At 44.8% G+C, this 18,265-nt stretch overlaps 3 protein-coding genes across 3 annotated transcripts; all 3 read right to left on the reverse strand.

Annotated features, from left to right (window-relative positions):
* Positions 1-8,176: 8,176 nt before the first annotated feature.
* Positions 8,177-8,610, reverse strand: LOC124657204. The gene has a single exon (XM_047195790.1). The coding sequence runs from the start codon at positions 8,528-8,530 to the stop codon at positions 8,177-8,179; it is 354 nt and encodes a 117-aa protein (XP_047051746.1). The 5' UTR covers positions 8,531-8,610.
* A 787-nt stretch (positions 8,611-9,397) lies between these two features.
* LOC124653464 lies at positions 9,398-12,886 on the reverse strand. Its single transcript, XM_047192525.1, has 2 exons — positions 12,678-12,886; positions 9,398-9,720 (listed from the first exon to the last, which is right to left on the reverse strand). Exons 1-2 carry the CDS (start codon positions 12,855-12,857, stop codon positions 9,547-9,549), a joined length of 354 nt encoding a protein of 117 aa, XP_047048481.1. The 5' UTR covers positions 12,858-12,886; the 3' UTR covers positions 9,398-9,546.
* A 534-nt stretch (positions 12,887-13,420) lies between these two features.
* LOC124655530 (AT-hook motif nuclear-localized protein 10-like) lies at positions 13,421-17,206 on the reverse strand. Its single transcript, XM_047194405.1, has 5 exons — positions 16,040-17,206; positions 15,434-15,486; positions 14,442-14,573; positions 14,052-14,213; positions 13,421-13,926 (listed from the first exon to the last, which is right to left on the reverse strand). The coding sequence occupies exons 1-5, from the start codon at positions 16,563-16,565 to the stop codon at positions 13,645-13,647; spliced, it is 1,155 nt and encodes a 384-aa protein (XP_047050361.1). The 5' UTR covers positions 16,566-17,206; the 3' UTR covers positions 13,421-13,644.
* Between the last annotated feature and the right edge of the window lie 1,059 nt (positions 17,207-18,265).

The following is an 18,265-nucleotide window of genomic DNA, read 5'->3' on the forward strand; positions in this document are numbered from 1 at the left end:
AGACTAACAAGTTGTCCCGTGCTTTTTTCATACTTGTCCAGAATTGATTTTACCACAGTTGCTTGTTGGACAGAGGCTTCAAAAAATAAAAGACTATCATCCGCGAAGAATAAGTGAGAGATGCCAGGGGCCCGTCTACAGATTTGGAACTCACGAAGTGCCCCATTTTCGATCTCATTTCTGATCAAACAAGACAAACCGTCAGCCACAAACAAAAATAAATAAGGCGACAGTGGATCACCTTGGCGAAGACCCCGAGACGGAGAGAAAGAGTCCAACATATGTCCGTTAAAGCGAATTGAGTACCGTACGGAGGTCACACATGCCATCACCCACCGTATCCATTTGCTTTGAAAGCCCAACTTCGCTAAAACTCCTTCCAGAAAACTCCAATCTACACGGTCATAAGCTTTGGCCATATCCAACTTATACGCACAAAATTTTGATCTAGCAGCCCCCCCTGTTTGTATTGAGTGGATGCACTCAAAAGCCATCAAAGCATTGTCAGTAATTAGACGCCCGGGAATGAAAGCGCTTTGGGTCGGCGCAATGATCTCATCCAAAATAAGGCGCAACCGGTTTGCAATACACTTCGACACAACTTTGTAGGTCACGTTGCATAAACTAATAGGTCTGAAGTCTTTCAGTTCTTGCGGCTCATTCTTTTTGGGTATCATGACAATAGCAGTGTCATTAACTTCAGATGGCATAATTCCAGATTCAAAAAACAGCTGCACTGCTGCAACAACCTCATCTTTGAGTAAACCCCAGTTACGCTGTAAAAATCTTGCAGGAAAACCGTCAGGTCCGGGGGCCTTTAGAGGACCAATCTGAAAAAGCGCATCACTGATTTCCTTCTCTGTATAGGTTGCACATAGAGCCTCATTCATGGCATCGGTCACAACTTCATTAACCAAATTCGTAACCCCATCAGGAGCAACAGACTCATCTTTTGTGTACAGATTCTGGAAAAATGCAGAGGCCATATTTTCCATCTCATTTGTATCCATTGTCCAAGAGCCATCAGATCTTTTCAGCTTTCGAATTTTGTTTTTCCTTTGCCTCTTTGATGCTTGTCGATGAAAGAATTTTGTGTTTTGATCCCCTTCTCGCAGCCATGTAATACGGGAGCACTGCAGCCATGCTATCTCCTCCCTGTATAGCAGTTCGTCCATCTCCTTAGTGAGGTTTAGTCGCTCCAAGTTGCTACTGTCATCATTGCGGCCATGTAACTCTTCAAGTTTGGCCCTCTTCTTTTCAATTTCCTTTGACAAGGATTTAAAATGAACAGCCTTCCACCTATACAAACCGGACATCACCTCCTTCAGAGAATTATTTATGTCACCTAGATCCTGACAGGGCACTCTACGCGACCATGCTTCCTCTACAGCCGCCGATAGGGAAGGCTCACGTTCCCAAGCCACTTCATAGCGACGTATAGGCCTATCCAACCGACAATTTTGAGCCTGCTCCACTGATAAAAGGAGAGGAGTATGATCCGACCTGGACGATGAAATGTGCCTTAGTCTATAATCTGGAAAAAATGCAGACCAAGACGGGGTAGCCACAGCTCTATCCAACCGGACCTTTACATTACGTTCTCCTTTCTGTTTATTGTCCCAAGTCCAAGGAGTCCCCACAAAACCTATATCGTAGAGATCACAGAAGGATAAGGTCTCTCTGAAATCCCTCATCAAACTTTCAGAACGTCTAGTCCGTGAAAAGTGCTCTTCTTGCCACATAGCCTCATTAAAGTCCCCCAACATTAACCAGGGTTCAGAGGAACTATTTTTGACTGATCGAATTGTAGTCCAGAACTGATGCCGGTCACTTGCTTTTGGTTCGCCATAGACAAAGGTACACCGCCACATACGGTCATAAGGGCCACCACTGATGTGCACATCAATATGTCGCTTACTAAAAGAAAGCAGATCAACAGTAATTCCTTCCTGCCAATATAGCGCTATACCACCTCCTTTGCCATCCCCAGGTACTTGAAAGCAGCCATTCATACCAATACGGAAGCGGAGGTTTTTAACTCGATCTTCACTTTGTCTGGTTTCACACAGGAACACCAAGCAGGGTTTATAGGACTGTACAAGGCAGTCCAGCTCTCGAACTGTCGCAGGATGCCCCAACCCACGACAGTTCCAGCCTAGGAGACACTTTAGGCCCGGCGGTCATCCTCGAGGGATGCCGCCGATGATGCCAGATTTTCAACTTCAGTATTCTGTTTGTGCGTTTTCTTTGCCTTCTTCAAATCTTTCGTTTTCACATACGGTGGAGGGAGAGGGGGGGGGGGGGCGTAGGGGCCTCGCCATCTCTAGGATCGGCCTCCATACTGTTGTCACCACTCTCCTCGGACAGATTCATATCCAATTGCCTTCTAGCTCCAGGATCACTCTCACTTCCTTGTACCACATTGGTGTTATGAGCATCAGTTTTGATTGGACTTGTGGCAGAGTCTTGCAGATCTTCTGTTGTATCTAAATCAGCCTCGTCTGAAGACCGCTTTTTTGGACCAGCACTGTGTGCCGCAGTTCTACCAGCAAAGCCTCCACGAAAAGGAGCCCGAGGAGCCAATCGGCGAGGTGCCGGTGTAGGCTGGTTTGCTCTTCGGACAGCTAGCATCCACGACCCATACTGCAATTGCTGTTCAGTCCAAACACCGTCTCCACATTCCTCGTGATCATGCCCCAGGAGACCACATCGCTTGCAGAAAAAAGGAATTTTCTCATACTTCACCGCTAACCTTCTTCTACCTTCAGGCATTGTTAATGATACAAATCTCATAAGGGGCCTGGAAATATCGATTCTCACCCGAATTCTCACATAGTTTCCATCGTAGAACAGTTTTGGGGTCATCTGTACCTCCTTAATTCTGCCAACACGTCGAGCAAGATCATCTACTACTTCTTTTTTACGGTATAATTCTGGTATGCCATGAATTTGTGCCCAAACATAGACGCCATCAAAAACAAATTTCTCAGGATCACTTAAGCCATCGTAATCTTCAATAAGCACTCCCCAGCCCCGAAAGGTCCAGGGACCCTGATGAACCACTTTCTTCCAGTCACCCAAGCAAAACATCTGGAAGATAAATAAGTTTTCACCAACCTCTCTACAGATCGGATCGCGGGACAGATTCCATACGACTTTCATCTTCTCCACCAGGGCGTCCGTACTGAAGGTGCGGGATGTGTGAACCTTGCCAATCGCAAGCCATCTGGCTGCTTGCTGATATACTTTTGCTTCATCCACCCCGATCACAACATCATCGAGCTCTTCTTCGTTCAATTCTAGATGGCTGAACATATCATCCAGATCCGCATCCTTCCCTCTACTAGACGACGCAGAGGCACCCGATGCAGCAGACACAGCCTCCTCCACCGACGGGATTATCCCGGGGTTTGTCCTTACTTCCTCGTCTTCCTTCGTCTCCATGATCACCAGCTTCGCCAAACCCTAGGAAAACGTCCAGAAGCGTAGCCGCCACAGGGAGAAACCAGCGAAGAGACCAGAGAAGAGACCTGGCGAGCGAAACCGAGGGCGAGGGATATCGTTAAGCGGAAGGGAGAGCCGGAGTCCGGCCCGATCTCACGGTGGCGAAGGAAATCGCCCCGGAGCAGGAAACCCTAAACGAGAGGGTACGTGACTGGTTTTTTAGATAACTTATCTGAACTGTTGGATAATGACTCGTAATATATATTTTTCCATATTATTATAGCGGGATGAAAGTCTGTTTTGAGGAATATATATTTTTCAACACATCCCCTCACGTTAAGCCGGGAGGGATACATTGGACCAGGAGCGAGAGAGGGATACATTGGACCGGAGCTTTTTATGGAAGAAAGAAATTTCTACTAATAGTACTATTTAAAAATTATTATTCTTTCCTAACCAAATATCCGAACTATTGGAGAACCAACATGAGGTTTGGTGGTTAGGTGAGTGGTTGTACCCCTAGTCCACCAGAGTTCAAATCCTAGGTTTGACATCTGTGTGTCTCATAAAGGTAGAATATTTATTCAGTGGGAGGCGACGTTCCCGCCGACAGCGAGGTGCCTGTGGTGATTTCGTCAATTTCAAGATCCAATCCGCGGGCTCAGTTTTCCGAAGGTGCTCATAGGGGTAGGGTGTGCGTGTGCGCGTTCATAGGGGTGAGTGTATATGCGTGTATATAAACGTCTACGTTGTATTGTGTTTATAAAAAAATCCAAACTATTGGAAAATGACTCGTAATATATATTTTTCAACACATCCCCTCACGTTAAGCAACATGGGATCGTTTAAGGGCCGAAATCATCTAAGATTTAATAGTGCTTTGACTAACCGTTTAACTTAAGATTTATTGGCTTTGATACCATATATTAAATTGATGAGACAACCAATTCACCTAAAAGTATAAACTATTAGAGAATGGCCACATGATTGTGATAATAGTGATGAACTAAAGCAATATTACACCCTTGCTCCTACATTGTGGTAAGCATATGCATAGGCTCGCAATGTGACGTCAACAAGGTATTTTTTTCCGGGGTCGCTACCAATTGTCTCAAGAAATTCATGCCACAGGTTACATGGTACATATCTTAAAGCATCAATGTTCCCTCTTAGTTTCATGGGCCACATGAATCTTGAGGTACGAATGGACGGAGAGAACTACAATAGTAGGTAGCGCCTATAGCAATTTTTTTTGGGTTGGACATCAAACCAAGTTACTCAGGATCTATTTGTTCAACACAATTGAGGATTGCACATTTTTCCAAATCATTGGCCAAGGGAAGTGATGCAGGGTATGTGTACTTCCCGATGCTCACAGATCAAACCCTAAACAAAGATGAACATGAAGAACATGCAAAGCGAGGGGAAATACGATAAAAAAATACAACAAGGGGGGGGGGGGGTAAATAGTGAAGCCTACCCAACATATCAAACCCGACAACAAACACTCAATGATCAAGCCTCTGGATCACAAAATCCAAGCCAACACCGCTCTACGTGAAACTGCTTGTCCCCTTATCGGCCAGTCCACCAATCCAATTGAAACCCATTAAGGAGAGACAAGTAAGTTCCAATATCCAAAACGAGGAAGGGATTGTTTCCAATAGAATTCCTCGCAAGGGAAAGATTAAAGACGAGAAGGGGGTCTTGATACAACTTCAATAGAATAGTAAGGGAGAGGTATGGGTATCCACTTGGGGTCTACTCGGCATGGGAGGGAAGGGATCAAAGCTCAACTCTATCTTACCATCATGTCAAACCCTAGCTCTGCAGGGGTACATCCCTTATATAGGCAAGGGGAAAATGGGGTATGTGTGTGAGGATGGGTACAAGGGCGAAGCCCCTTTGACTATTGCAGGAAGGGCGACAGTCTGACAGTTGTGACGCTAGACAGTCGGGCGCTTGTCATCTTTAGGCGTTGCCTTCATGCGACATGTCTTCATGGTGTTGGCCCAAGCACCAGAAACTCTTGTAAGAATGTACTGGACAGTCTAACAATTGCTTCAGGTAGGGAAAAGCAACACCGGACAGGGGCCAGACATGTACATAACGTGTATGGCAACTCCCTGATGCTTGGTGGGCTTCATGCCTAAAAATACCACAAGAAGGCGTTAGATAGTCTGGAGGTCTCAGAGTGCTTTTTTGAACATGTGTTGTATTACTCAAATAATATTGTTTTGGTTACAATCACTCAACACTTGATCTAAAACACATTCAGGAACAAAGCCTTACAAAGGTCATTACAACCAGTAGATCTGATGAACGCAGTGAGGTGGTGAGCAGCACCGTTAGCGGTTCTCGGTTCTTGGGATGAACTCAATCTTCACATTCTGAAAAGACATATCAGCTTGTTTTGCTTAGTTCATCACGAAGCCAGCTTGCGATCTCCAATTTCTGTCACAGTTCCAAGTATCAGTGACACTTTTGCAGTTAGTTTCCAGGTAACAAGGGGTGTCCAACATGGAAGCCAACTGAAGGCCTTCAAGGACTGCAATTGCTTCGGCTTCTTCAGCGGTAGCACATCTCGGAATGGGGCTCCAGACCCAGGAGATTGTATTGCCTAGTCATCCCTGACGATGGCTCCCCAATGAGCCGTGCCATTTGCACATATGAATGAGGCGTCAGTGTTCACCTTAGCCCAGCCTAACGGGGGTTTGGTCCATTTCTAGATAGTGTATCTTTTCCTTCTTCTCTCCAAAAGCAATCACACCCATGGGGAAGAGTAAAGACTTGCCCTTGTGTTCTGGTATCGGCATACCTGCATTAAGCCGTATGGTGGTGTTATAACAATTTTCCATAAAACAAGCCGAGTCATTTATCTTGGCTTTACTTTCACCAAAAATGGAATTATTTCGAAGATGTCAAGCTCTCCACCAGAGAAATAGGATTTTGCATCTCATATTGTCATCTTGGTTAGTCAGAATATTCAGAGCCCACTCATGCCCGTTTCTCTAAAATCTTCCTTAGGGTGGTTCCAGAGTTTGGCCATTCACAGTCGAAGGACGCTAACTTTGGGGCCGGCCATGGTAGCATGGTATTCAGTTTCTGGTTCGATGCCGCAGATGCTACATGTAGGGATAGTACCTTTAATGATTTTTTATCTCTTTGTTTGAACGGCTAAACCCTTGGAGGCAAGGTTCCAACCGAAGTTTTTAATCTTAGGTGGTGCTTTAGATTTCCAAATGAGGCCCCAAATCCTTCTCTCTCCCGTCGGTTGCGAGCTAGAGCTTTGTCATGGAGATTTCGAGTTACTTTCAAAAGCCAAGTGGTAGGCACTCTTAACCAAGAACACCATACTTGTCCGGATGCCAGGACATGGTGTCTTCTCCAAGGATAGTAGGGATTCTGATTTTTAGGATCTCCTTAGCATCATGAGGATAAAAAATCGATCTAATAAGGTTAACAATCCAATCATTGGTTTCTTGACCTTGCGTCTGGCTTGCTGGTCAAGGCACCATCGGTGGTACATTCTCTTGAAAAATTCTTTTTACCTTACATGGGAGTGCCTGTTGTGACGTTTGGAGATGATGGCCTCCACGTCTATCTTCAACGTCTATGTTCAACGAGGCTTGGGGGGGTAATGTGTTGCTGGTGGTTGATGCCTACAGCATGGACCTTCCGGCACAGTGTACATCATGCTGAATGCAGCATAGTTGCCGCCTTTCCCAAGTTCAAGTGGATCTTGTCTTCTTCTCGCTGACGCCTGAACGAATGGGGGAAGGTACCTTGATCTGGCAGCCTTGGAGTCATGGCAGTGCGGTGAAGTCTTGATTTGATAAGATCCATGCCCCATAACCACTGGATCACCCTGTACCCACCCCGTAGTATTGCGAACATTTTTGGCAATTGGCTAAATGAGATGGTTTCCAGGTATAAGATGATTATCCAGGTGGGAGCGATTACAGTTGTATGGTCGCGTTGGCTGTGTAGAAATGACAAGGTTTTTAATGACAAAAAATCTTCTCTTATGCAGGTTATCTACCGGTGTACCGCTATGCTCCGTTTATGACGAAGCTTCAACGCTTCGAGGACCGAGACCTTTTTATGGATGTGTCTACACGGTTGGAGAAGATGGCCAAGGAGTTTATTTCCCAACATGGGTGGCTGCATAGCCATAGGATAGAAGCCAATGACTAGTTGTTTTTTTCATTTTGTTTATTTTTGGAAAACTTTTGTTTGAATACTGAAATCTTAAACGGCTGTGTGCATCTTAGCTATGCAGAGGCTGAGTGTAATGCTTGAAACATCGAGTAATAAAGTGCCTTTTATCGAAAAAGATATCTCACTATTCATGGTAGAACTTTGGCAGGCAAGTATTTGTGGCCGAAGCATCTTAGGCCGTTTGGCGTGTTTTCGAGTGTGAAGTTGCAGATGATACGTCGGATTCCTAAGATCGGAATGTAGGCACGCAGAAATCGTTATTTTTGTCATTCTTCCTCATCAGCGTCAACATCAGCATCAGCATCATGATCATTCCAAACAAACCCCAAAACTCGGTGCTTAAAAAACCTCCCAAGACTAGGCATTTTTAACTGTCCGCCAGCAAGATTTACAAAATGTGCTATACAAACTACGAAACGAAATCCTGAACAAATAAAAGAATCGCTATGTCCTCAAAAGAATGAACCAATGGCTAGCTACTCCACGAAGCCGGTGAAGAAAGCCGAAAGAATCACCGGACGGAGGACACGGCGCGGGCGAGCGTGCACGCGGCGAGCGCCGACGACGTCGTCGGCCCGGCGCCGGCGGCGGTCATCCACGGCAGCACGCCCTCGTCCGCCTTCCACACGCCGTCGTCGAAGTTGCGCGCGTAGCCCTCCGAGTCGTACCCGCAGGCGACCCTGCCGTGCCTCCTGCCCCGCGCCCGCACCAGCAGCAGCATCCTCCTCGCCGGCGCCCACCGCCCCTGCCGCCGCGCCGAGCACAGCCGCGCCAGGCTCCGCCTCACCGCCGCCCATGCCCCACCTCGACTCCGGCTCTCGGGCCCGGACGACACGGACAGCCTCTCGTACGACATGGCGCCCATGGCCGACGATCGAGCTAGCTAGCAGCGGCGAACGAGTGGTAGCGGACGCTTGCACGTAGTACGTTGAGCGAGCAAGGGAAGACGGAGCGGTGGAGTAAGTGGACTCGCGGGACGTGGGTGGTTTTATAAACTTGGCACTTTGGCAGCCATCGCGACGGACGCGCATTTCATCGGCGTGTTCTCTCCCGGCCGTTTCCTTGTTGCCGTCGGCCGAGCTGGACTGAGCAAATGCGGGCCCTCGCCCACACGTCTGGGACGAAGACCGTTTCTCTACCAAAATGGACCAGACGTTAATTGCATTCCAAGGATTAACAAATGATTGTTCCCCGAGGTGTCATATTGGCATCATCTCCGTTCACCAAACGCGTGTGTAAACTATACAGGCTGCTTGATCGCATTTGCTGGACTAAACCGAGCAAAGGCGCCAGTTGCAGCGACAACCTTTGTTTAGAAGAAAAGGATACGAAAATTAGCACTACTGGTTTTCCAAGGGTTTGTTTTTAGATGGTTTTCCAAGGTTGTTAAGAAACAGGAGCATTGTTTATCGCATCAGTTGGTACGAATTTGTGGAAGCTGTGATCGATTAGCTCGCTGACAGCTTCTTAGCATCCAATCAGCTGGAACATCGGCATGATATGCTTATACTAGTGGTGTGCCATAAAGTTAATTTCGGCGTCATGATGCTGGAACATTCAGAGCGCCAGCACTGAAGCTGGTCTAGTGGTTAACGACTTAGATAGTTATAGCAATCTGTGACGGTGTACCAGGCAATTGACAACTGACGGGGAGCCTCCGATCGTCCATCAGCTAAGACCCTCTGGATTACCCATAATGCACACAGGCACAAAGTCTTACCTCCGCATTACCTAGCTAGCACTATGGATTTATTATTACTGTGTTCAGAAACATTTTCCAGAATTTCCTGTACAAAATGAACAAAATTGAATCAAACCACGGCTCGGCGTTGGTAATTCCGTATGGATCTATCTCTAGTCCAGTACAGCCAAGTTCATCCCTCATTTCTTTGCCTTGGAGAAGCGAAGGCACCTGTACTTCTCACCGCTAACTGTGATCTCGAGGGCTCCGTCTTGGTTGTCTTGATTGGAAGCGGTTCCCATGAGGACGCTCTTTTCCTTCTCCAGGTTCTCCTTCTCCATCTTCAGCCTCGCCTCCTGCCGTGCGATCTCGGCCTGTCAAAGATGAGACTGCTGAATAAGTCGTGCTACATTATACTCCATTAGAAAAGACTGTGGGTGCTATCATTTCATTTGTTAAGGAATGGATATGCTTTTGGAGTTACCAGACACAGTTTACTTTCTGGTCTGTCAAAAATTCTTGGTAAACATCGAAGAAGGCCCCGTTTAAATTTGTTCTAACGAAGTTCAAATAATGTGGCCAGATCGAGCAAATGTGTTCTAACTTATCCTGCTCTTAATATGACAAAAGATAGTCATTGTAACAAGGCTCACTCACTGCACTAATACATAGCCTAACATCAAAGTGGTTGATGATGATGAACTAGAAAGCAACCAAATGATCAAGCTCCTACTTTTTCTATATAAGAAGTTATAGCTAGAAAGATAATCAATAATATACCTGCATTCTTGGACATTTTTTGCAGGTGCACATGTTATACCATGTTTATAACTTTTTTTGGATACTTTTATTTAGATGCAAGAATGTGACTTTGAGTTTCTGAAATTGAGCGCACCCATCAATACAAGCCAATAGTGCTTTGTATTCTTATAACATACAGTTTAAACATTGTCCAGAATATTGCCCAATCAATTAATAATGCTCAGACAACACCATCTCTTCTGTTATCGGTTATCACAACAAAATATACACTTGTATACTACTATCTCAATGACAGGCGCAGATCCTCTGACATAAGTCGGATGACTTTTGGCTCGCTGACATGTGGGACAATCAGCTGAGGGGCCCACGTATCAGCCACTCAAAGTTACTCTGACTAATGTCAGAAAATAGCTAGGACCTGAGTCTACCATTCAGTATTTCTATGAGTTGCTAACCAGATCATCTGGACAGAAGCACAATGTGCTGAGATATAAGTATAACCATATTAGTGATGAAAGTAGCTAAACAAGAAAGGAGAAAATCCAAAGGGATGCATTTAACATAGCAGTGAAGCAACAATGAGAGACACTTCTATATGCGCTATTATGCAAGAAACCAGATATGACCATAAGAACACTCCGGTGGAATCCCAATTCAAACATGAACTGAGCCACAAATTTTTTCCCCGGGTAACCGGCAGGAGCGCTGCCATCCAAATAAAGGAAAAAAAGTTTGTTACAGGTACGAACAAGTGTATTGGGCTGGATGCACAAGGACTGCCCAAATAAAATAAAATAAACAGGTCGAATACAAATTTTAAGTATGTATTAATCTTCTGCTGACGCGCAGCAATATTAGTAATAAATTAAAGCATAGCCTTACTCCTATGTCAAGGTAATCAGATGCACAGGCTCACAATTTTGAATCAACACAGCATCACTCAGGATATTCTAGCTTAGCAGTTGAGAAACTATGACAATTTTTCGATATTAGTAATAAATTAAAGCATAGCCTTACTCCTATGTCAAGGTAATCAGATGCACAGGCTCACAATTTTGAATCAACACAGCATCACTCAGGATATTCTAGCTTAGCAGTTGAGAAACTATGACAATTTTTGGAGCCACGGTTCCCGCTTTCCCATTACATAAAACTGAAAACTATGACTAGGTGGAGTAGTCGACTCCCATCAATACTGCATATTACTCTGATCATACAGCCTTACTCCTATGTTATATTGCATACTTATAACATACAGTTCAAACATTTGTCCAGAAAATTGCCTGATTAACTAAATAATGCCTTGCAAGCAAAAAAAAAAACTAAATAATGCTCAGACATCACCATATCTTCTATTATCAGTAATTAGAACGCAAGATACACTTGGACAGTACCATCTCAATGACACCCTTTATTATGGTAATAAGTAACCATTCAGTATTTCTTTGACTTACTGACCAGATCATTATCCATGGACAGAGACATAACCCCATTAGGGACGACAGTAACTAGGCATGTAAGGATAACAACCCAAATGGATTCCATTCAAGTAAATTAGTGAAGCAACAAGGGAGAGACAAGTATCTTTGGCTGGCACCAATCATGCAAGAAACCAGACAAGCCTTTCCGAAATAGAAGCATGATTTGCTGAATCATAACCAGATAAGTGATGACAGTACTTAAACACGTAAGGAGAACAAGTCAAACGGGTGCATTCAACTCAGTAGTGAAGCAACAAGGGAGAGACAGGGATGTCTTCGGCTGGCGCTTGTCATGTCAGAAACGGGATATGACCATAGGGACACTCAGGTGGAATCCCAATTCAAACATGGACTGAGCTACAAATTTATACAGTACATTCTGAAGAAATCTTCTGCACACTCACAACGATATAGTTGTGATAGTAGTAATAAATTAAAGCAGTCTTACTCCTATATCACGGTAATCAGATGCTTAGGCTCAAAATTTTGCATCAACACCACATCACCCAGGATCTATCGGTTTAGCAATTGAGAAACTATGGTATTTTCCGAACTAGGATTTCCCCCTTCCAATACTTAGAATTGAAAGCTATGACATCAGAAGGAGTAGTGCCACTCCCATCAGGCCATCACTACTGCATAATGCACTGATCATACCACCAAACTTTGTGACTGGGTAAGAACCTGACTTTGCATTAAAGGTCATTTACCCAAAACAGTAACCAGTATGCCTGAATCTCAGACCTCAAAGATCACCTCATAGTGGAAACAAGATATCAGTAAAACAGGTAGATGGGAAATTTGCTCCCAAAGCACAGAGGTTACTGATTAATCAACACCTACCATAACAAAAATTCTATTAACTGAACTTCCTAACTTTTTAGGCTAATCTTTTAGATTTCTTTCACAGATAGAGATTACTGATAGAGCTCAAATGCACCGCCATTCAGCGACCGGACTCTGAAGTCTGAAGGTATCGACATTCGACGCCACCAAATAATTCATTCGACACCCAGGTATATGCACGCAGATGATTTGGACTGACAGGGAAGGAGAGAGAGGGAGCAAGCGATGAATGGGGCTACTACCTCGCGGCGGGAGAGCTCTGCCTTCCAGGCGGCCTCCCTCTCGGCGACCTCGCGCTCGCGCTCCTCGATGTAGCTCTGCATCTCCCGCTCCTTCATGATCCGGTCCTGGATGTCCGCGTCCAGCGCCTCCTGCAGCTCCTTCACGAACCTGTCCACCACCGCCTTGATCCGCACCGACATCTCGCCTCTCCTAATCTAAAATTCTCAATCCTCCTGTCTACACCGCGACGGAGCTCCTCCTTCCTCTCGCCTCCAGCTACTGTCGCCGCCCTCCGGCGATCCCCATGGGCGGCTGGCGAGGTTGGTGGGCGCCGGAAGTCTCGTGCCCCGATGGTGTCTTCTCTTGGCCGACTTCGTTTGGGCGCTAGCGCTTGTGTTGTGTGGAAGACAAGAGGCGGGACCCAGTGACAGTGACTGGGCCCCACAATTTGCACGCCTCCTTGATCTCCCAGTCGTCTCCTCCTCTTGAAGACGTATCAACAGAAAGCCGTCGGCTTCTCCTGAAAACGTACAAGCAACCCCACAAACTTCAGGGTGGCTTGCTATCTGCAACAGCAACAGGATTAGCAGCAACAGGCCAACAGCACAGGAAAAATGGCCAAGAAAAAGAAGAAGAGCAGAAACTGCAAAAGCACAGCAATCTGCAGCGGCAACAGGACTAGCAACAACACCAGCAGCAGATAGAAAATTCGCAAAAAAAGAAAAAGAAAATCAGGAACATCACAGCCATAGCCAACAGAGCATAGCAAATGCCAAATGTGCATAATTTTTCATGACATAAGTAAAACACGACGACATAGTAATAATCCGACTACGATAAACGACACCTAATGATAACAATAATGATCCACGACGACAGAATTAACATCTAAAATAGTCTCGACACACTGGATTACACTAGATAGTAACATCTAGTTGCAGACTTCTACGAACTGAGGGTCAAGCTGTCACTGATGCTAGGCAGAGTTCACTTCCAGGACATGCTGGACAGGCCACCCTGCTGGCTGTTGTTGCTGTTGCTGGCAGTGGCTGTGGCCGCGCCGCCCTGGTTCATCGGGCTCCCAGGACCACCGGAGGACTCGCTCAGCGTGCCCCTGGATGGTGGGCTGCTCGGCCCCATCCCGACGCCGATAGGCACGGGCGCGATCGGCGCGAGTTTTGGTGGCGCTGATGCAGGTTCTGGTGGCGCGGCGTGTTGCTTCTTCGCCTTCTTTTCACCAGTGTCCGGGCTGAAGCTTCCCACCACAATCTGTTCATGTAAGCACGGTGGTTAGTCATTTTTGCACTGTACTAATAGAATAGTAGCTCGCTGTAAGAAAAAGTCTAAAACTTAGGTATCATTACAGTTTTAGACAGAAAAGAAGAGGTACAGACCTGTATAGGAGTACAGGCGATCAGCACTCCAGCGACTCCGCCACCCAAGACACGCCCGTCAGGACCTGCTAGCGAAACGCTCAGCCCGCCAGTTCGGGTACGATGGCCTCCCATCTCTTGAACCAGGAACGATCCAGACAGTGAAAGTATCTCGAATCGGCCCTGCAGCAGAAAATAAAAACAACCATCGGTTACTAACCTGTCTTCAAGAAACCATCTACAGTGACTATATTACAACAGAACTATTACTTCACTTTGATCAGGTTTCTCATAATCATGATTTACAATATAAGGAATCTTGTATTAGTAACTCCTGCAGTGCTAAGCAATTTCCATTTCACGGAAAGAGCTGTATCATCTTGATAGGTTCTTACAATCAAATGTACTTACCTCGTATGTGGCCGTTCCACCTGAAGTAGCAGCTTGCCGAAGACTCACATTTGATATGGCACCATTTGCTGAAAGCACGCAGATTCCTCGACTTCCCTGCTGAGAGAATGCCATAATCTTTGCAGCTACATCCTGAAAAAAAACAGTATTCAAGTCATATTCCACGAGAAAACTATAATCATAAAATGATTCTACTTTAGTCTTGCATCTATGTTCAATTAAATGTGCCAAATGTTTTTATAGAGTATGTTGCAAATATTTTCATATGAAGAGAACTGAAAGTCCTTAAAATGGCAGGAAAACTAACAAGATGAGTAACTGAGGATCCTGATTTGTTTCTAATTTCCAGCAATATGTAGTGATAGATGTTCAATAAGATATATCACATATCAGAAGATGTAGGCCAAGTGAATAAAACGCCACACATGTAGTAGATCAAAGGATCGTAGGGTGTACATCACTATACAGGCATTATATTTACACAAGATTACAGGAGAAATTGCATTGAGCTAATGTCAGTCCCAGAAGTGTATGATGGTAGCATAAGAATATAACACCATATTTTATCACAAGTTCAGTGGATATACCATAAAAATAGAAAACTGTTGGTGTGTGCTCAGAAAAACATCCCCAAAAATAGACTCCCTCTGTCTATAAAATGATGTCGGAGATTTGTTTAATTCGGATGTATCTATACACTAAAGATTGTCTAAATACATTTAAATTTAGACAAACTTTCGGCATCCTTTTATGGACAGAGGTAGTATATGATCAAAGGCATTGCTATAATGCATAGATTGATGCAGAGATAGTCTGTTGATATATTCCCAAGTGAAAGAGGGCAATGATACTATAAATGGTAAACATCACTGTAGAGCTGAAGCTAAAACAATCTAACATGAATAGTGTATAACCAAAATGACAGATTGCCTCATCCTTTACTAGAAGGTGAATGGAATAATTGAGGAAATTAAGGGTTGAGGAATCTTTACCTCCCCAGCTTGAGCATGAAGAACATGAGCTGTAAATCCAGCTCCTGCCAAAGCTGCAAATAGTAATAGTAATTCAATCAGTGTTTCCAAATAATAATAATAATAATAATTCATCAAGAACATGACCAAATATGCATCCACAGAACTCAAAAGAAGCAGGATGAGACAGTTTGAAATTTCAGTTCAAAATAGACGTATAAGACTTCAGTTATATTGATGTAAACTTCAGCTCAAGAATAAAACACTCCAATACTACAAAGGATTCCTTAACTATGCATTTCATAAAAAAAACCACTGCAAGAATTCTTGCCTATATGACATTTATTTACTCTAATAAAGAAGAGGCGCCTGTTGAAAAAGCTGGAAGGGTATGAAAGTAATTTCCTGACCAATCGACCTGCAGTCTGCACACGGTACATCATTCCAGATCTAGTCAAAGCTAATCAGACAACCCCTCAGAGCCTAGGCAGTAATTTTGCAATTTCTAAAATGATAAATCAAATTGGAAAAGTGCAGGGAAATTATTCCTCTAATTTCGCCCTTCATGAACTTCAAAACAGTAATTAAAACTCAACAGAAAAATGGAGAAGTTTAGGGAGAATTTACCAATGAAATCCAGAGGAGACGGTGGCGGCTTGGGCTTGTTGGTGGAGCCCTTTGGCCGTCCCCTCTTCTTCATCCCTACCGGCGCCACGCCGAGGGCAGTGCCCGCCGCCGACATAGGAGACGGCGAGAAAGGCCCAAAAGTGCCGGGCGCCGGCTCCGCCGGATTGGGCACAGGCACCAATGCCAGCGCCATGGAGCCGTCGTCGCCGTACTTCCTTGGCCGGCCGCGCTTCTTCTTGGCTGACTCATCCATGTTGTTCACCAGGAAAGCCGGCGAGCCATTGCCTCCTGCGGCAGCCGAGTCGGGGACAGGCGCCCCGCCGCCCACGGGCTGGTACGTCTCCGTCGGCGGCGGAGCTGAGCTCACCGGCGCGAAAAAGGGAGTTCCGTCCGGGCCGTAAGCCATGCGCATGGTGCCATGCATGGGGCCGGAGGACGGCGGCGTGGGCGGGCTATTGGGCAGCCCGAACGGCTCCCTCCCCGCCATCACTCCTTGCTGGTCCGACGACGCCCTCACCTCCATCATTCCTCAACAGAGCAGAAGCAGAAGCAGAGCTCCTACTCAGAAGAAACAAGCTCAAGAACTATAATAAAACCATAAACCCCGCGCCACACAGAGCTCGAAATCTTTAGGGACGAACAGAAGAGCTCGGAGTTTGCAGCTTGTATATCTTGGAATGGGTGGAAAGAAGCCGCAAATGACGGGAAAACGGAAAACAAAATGGGAGGAATAAACGGCAAACCAGAGAGAAATGGAAAAATAATGCGGAGTGGTTTTAAATCTAAGCCTGGATAAGAGGATTTGTCAAATAAAGAACAGAAATTGCAGATCCCCGCCTGAGCAAAGGAGCAGCAAAATCACCGAGAAACTGCCACAAATCAGGATAATACCGTGGAAATACAGGCAAAAGACAAGAAAATAATCAGGAAAATGATGGCGAGAATGAAGCGGAGCTCGGTTGCGCACTCGTAAGCGGAAAGAGGGAGCTCAGGAGTCCTCGCAGGCCACTCAAACAGCTACAAACAGGGGAGAGGGGGAGAAATTTGGGGATTTCGCTTATCTCCTACGTAATTTCCTCTCACGAGCTCTCTCCGCCGATTTTTTTCTTTTCTTTGTTTTGCTTTTCTTAACTCCCCTCCTCTCACGTAATCTTTTGGGAAAAGAAAAAAGTTTTAAATTGGGGGATTAAAAATAGGCAGGTAAGTGAAGCACGTCAGGATTGCATTGGTAAGGGTCTACATAATTTGACCCCAAGTGCTTATTATATTTACTTTGTGACCTCCCCTGCTTTTGGCTTTATCCGACCCTGTATTTTTCTTTTGCTGTTGTCTGTTTTTCACTGTGCACATGGACCTAACCAAAGCCACCCCTTCCTAACACCACATGCCAACTGGCTACCAAAACCATAAATTAGCTAGCATTCATTTGTTTGACCAGACTCACATGTATTTCAAAAATCATGACCAGATTCATATGTTTTCCAAACAGTTTCACTAGGCTCATATGTCTTTCCAATGATTACCCTAGTTTAGTACTTTTGAAAGGTATTTCGACTAAAAAAAATTTTATATCGGTTTTGACCAAATAAAATTGTTATCTAATAGACCTGACCATAATCATAAGTTTTACATACGTTTTAACAAGATTAATATGTTTTACAAAGTTCACTACATGGGGTTATTTTTAGTTTTCTTACATTTGACCAGATCCACAGTTCTATACATAATTTAAGAAAACCTATAATTTGGAAATTCTTTGACTAGATTATCATGATTTGGCATAGCAGAAAAGATAAAAGTGGCCTCGCAAACCTCACCCTTACATGCAATTTTTGAACTCTACTTTTTATGTCTCACCTGACATCTCTACAACAAGAAACTAAGAAAAGCATAATTGTCACTTGTGGTTCATCTGGATCTCAACATAGTAGTCACCAAATAAGTTGTGCCATAAATCAACCAAAAACCCAGCATGTATGAGAAGAAGAGGGAGCATTGACATACCTAAATTTGACCAGATGGCGATGGCAAGGCAATAGGAAAGTGAGATGGTTGTAGCTCGAATGGAAGGGTGGGTCGGGGATGAATGATGGTGTCCATTTATATAAGAATTGGGGGCGCTATAAGGAGAAATTATTAATTATAAAGGAACAAGTTAAGATAAAGCGACAAAAGTCATTGAATACTAATTGACCGCGGCATTTCCATTTCATATTGAATTAAATG

This window comes from Lolium rigidum, chromosome 5 (genome assembly GCF_022539505.1).
Source record: "Lolium rigidum isolate FL_2022 chromosome 5, APGP_CSIRO_Lrig_0.1, whole genome shotgun sequence".
Lineage (NCBI taxonomy): Eukaryota > Viridiplantae > Streptophyta > Magnoliopsida > Poales > Poaceae > Lolium > Lolium rigidum.

Coding starts and splice junctions, on each gene's coding strand:
- LOC124657204 (XM_047195790.1), bottom strand. CDS start 8,530: ATGGGCGCCATGTCGTACGAGAGGCTGTCCGTGTCGTCCGGGCCCGAG.
- LOC124653464 (XM_047192525.1), bottom strand. CDS start 12,857: ATGTCGGTGCGGATCAAGGCGGTGGTGGACAGGTTCGTGAAGGAGCTG. Junction 9,721..12,677: donor CAGAGCTCTCCCGCCGCGAG/GTAGTAGCCCCA, acceptor CATCTTTGACAG/GCCGAGATCGCACGGCAGGA.
- LOC124655530 (XM_047194405.1), bottom strand. CDS start 16,565: ATGATGGAGGTGAGGGCGTCGTCGGACCAGCAAGGAGTGATGGCGGGG. Junction 14,574..15,433: donor TTCATGCTCAAGCTGGGGAG/GTAAAGATTCCT, acceptor GTTTTTTTTCAG/GATGTAGCTGCAAAGATTAT. Junction 13,927..14,051: donor TCGCCTGTACTCCTATACAG/GTCTGTACCTCT, acceptor TTACATGAACAG/ATTGTGGTGGGAAGCTTCAG.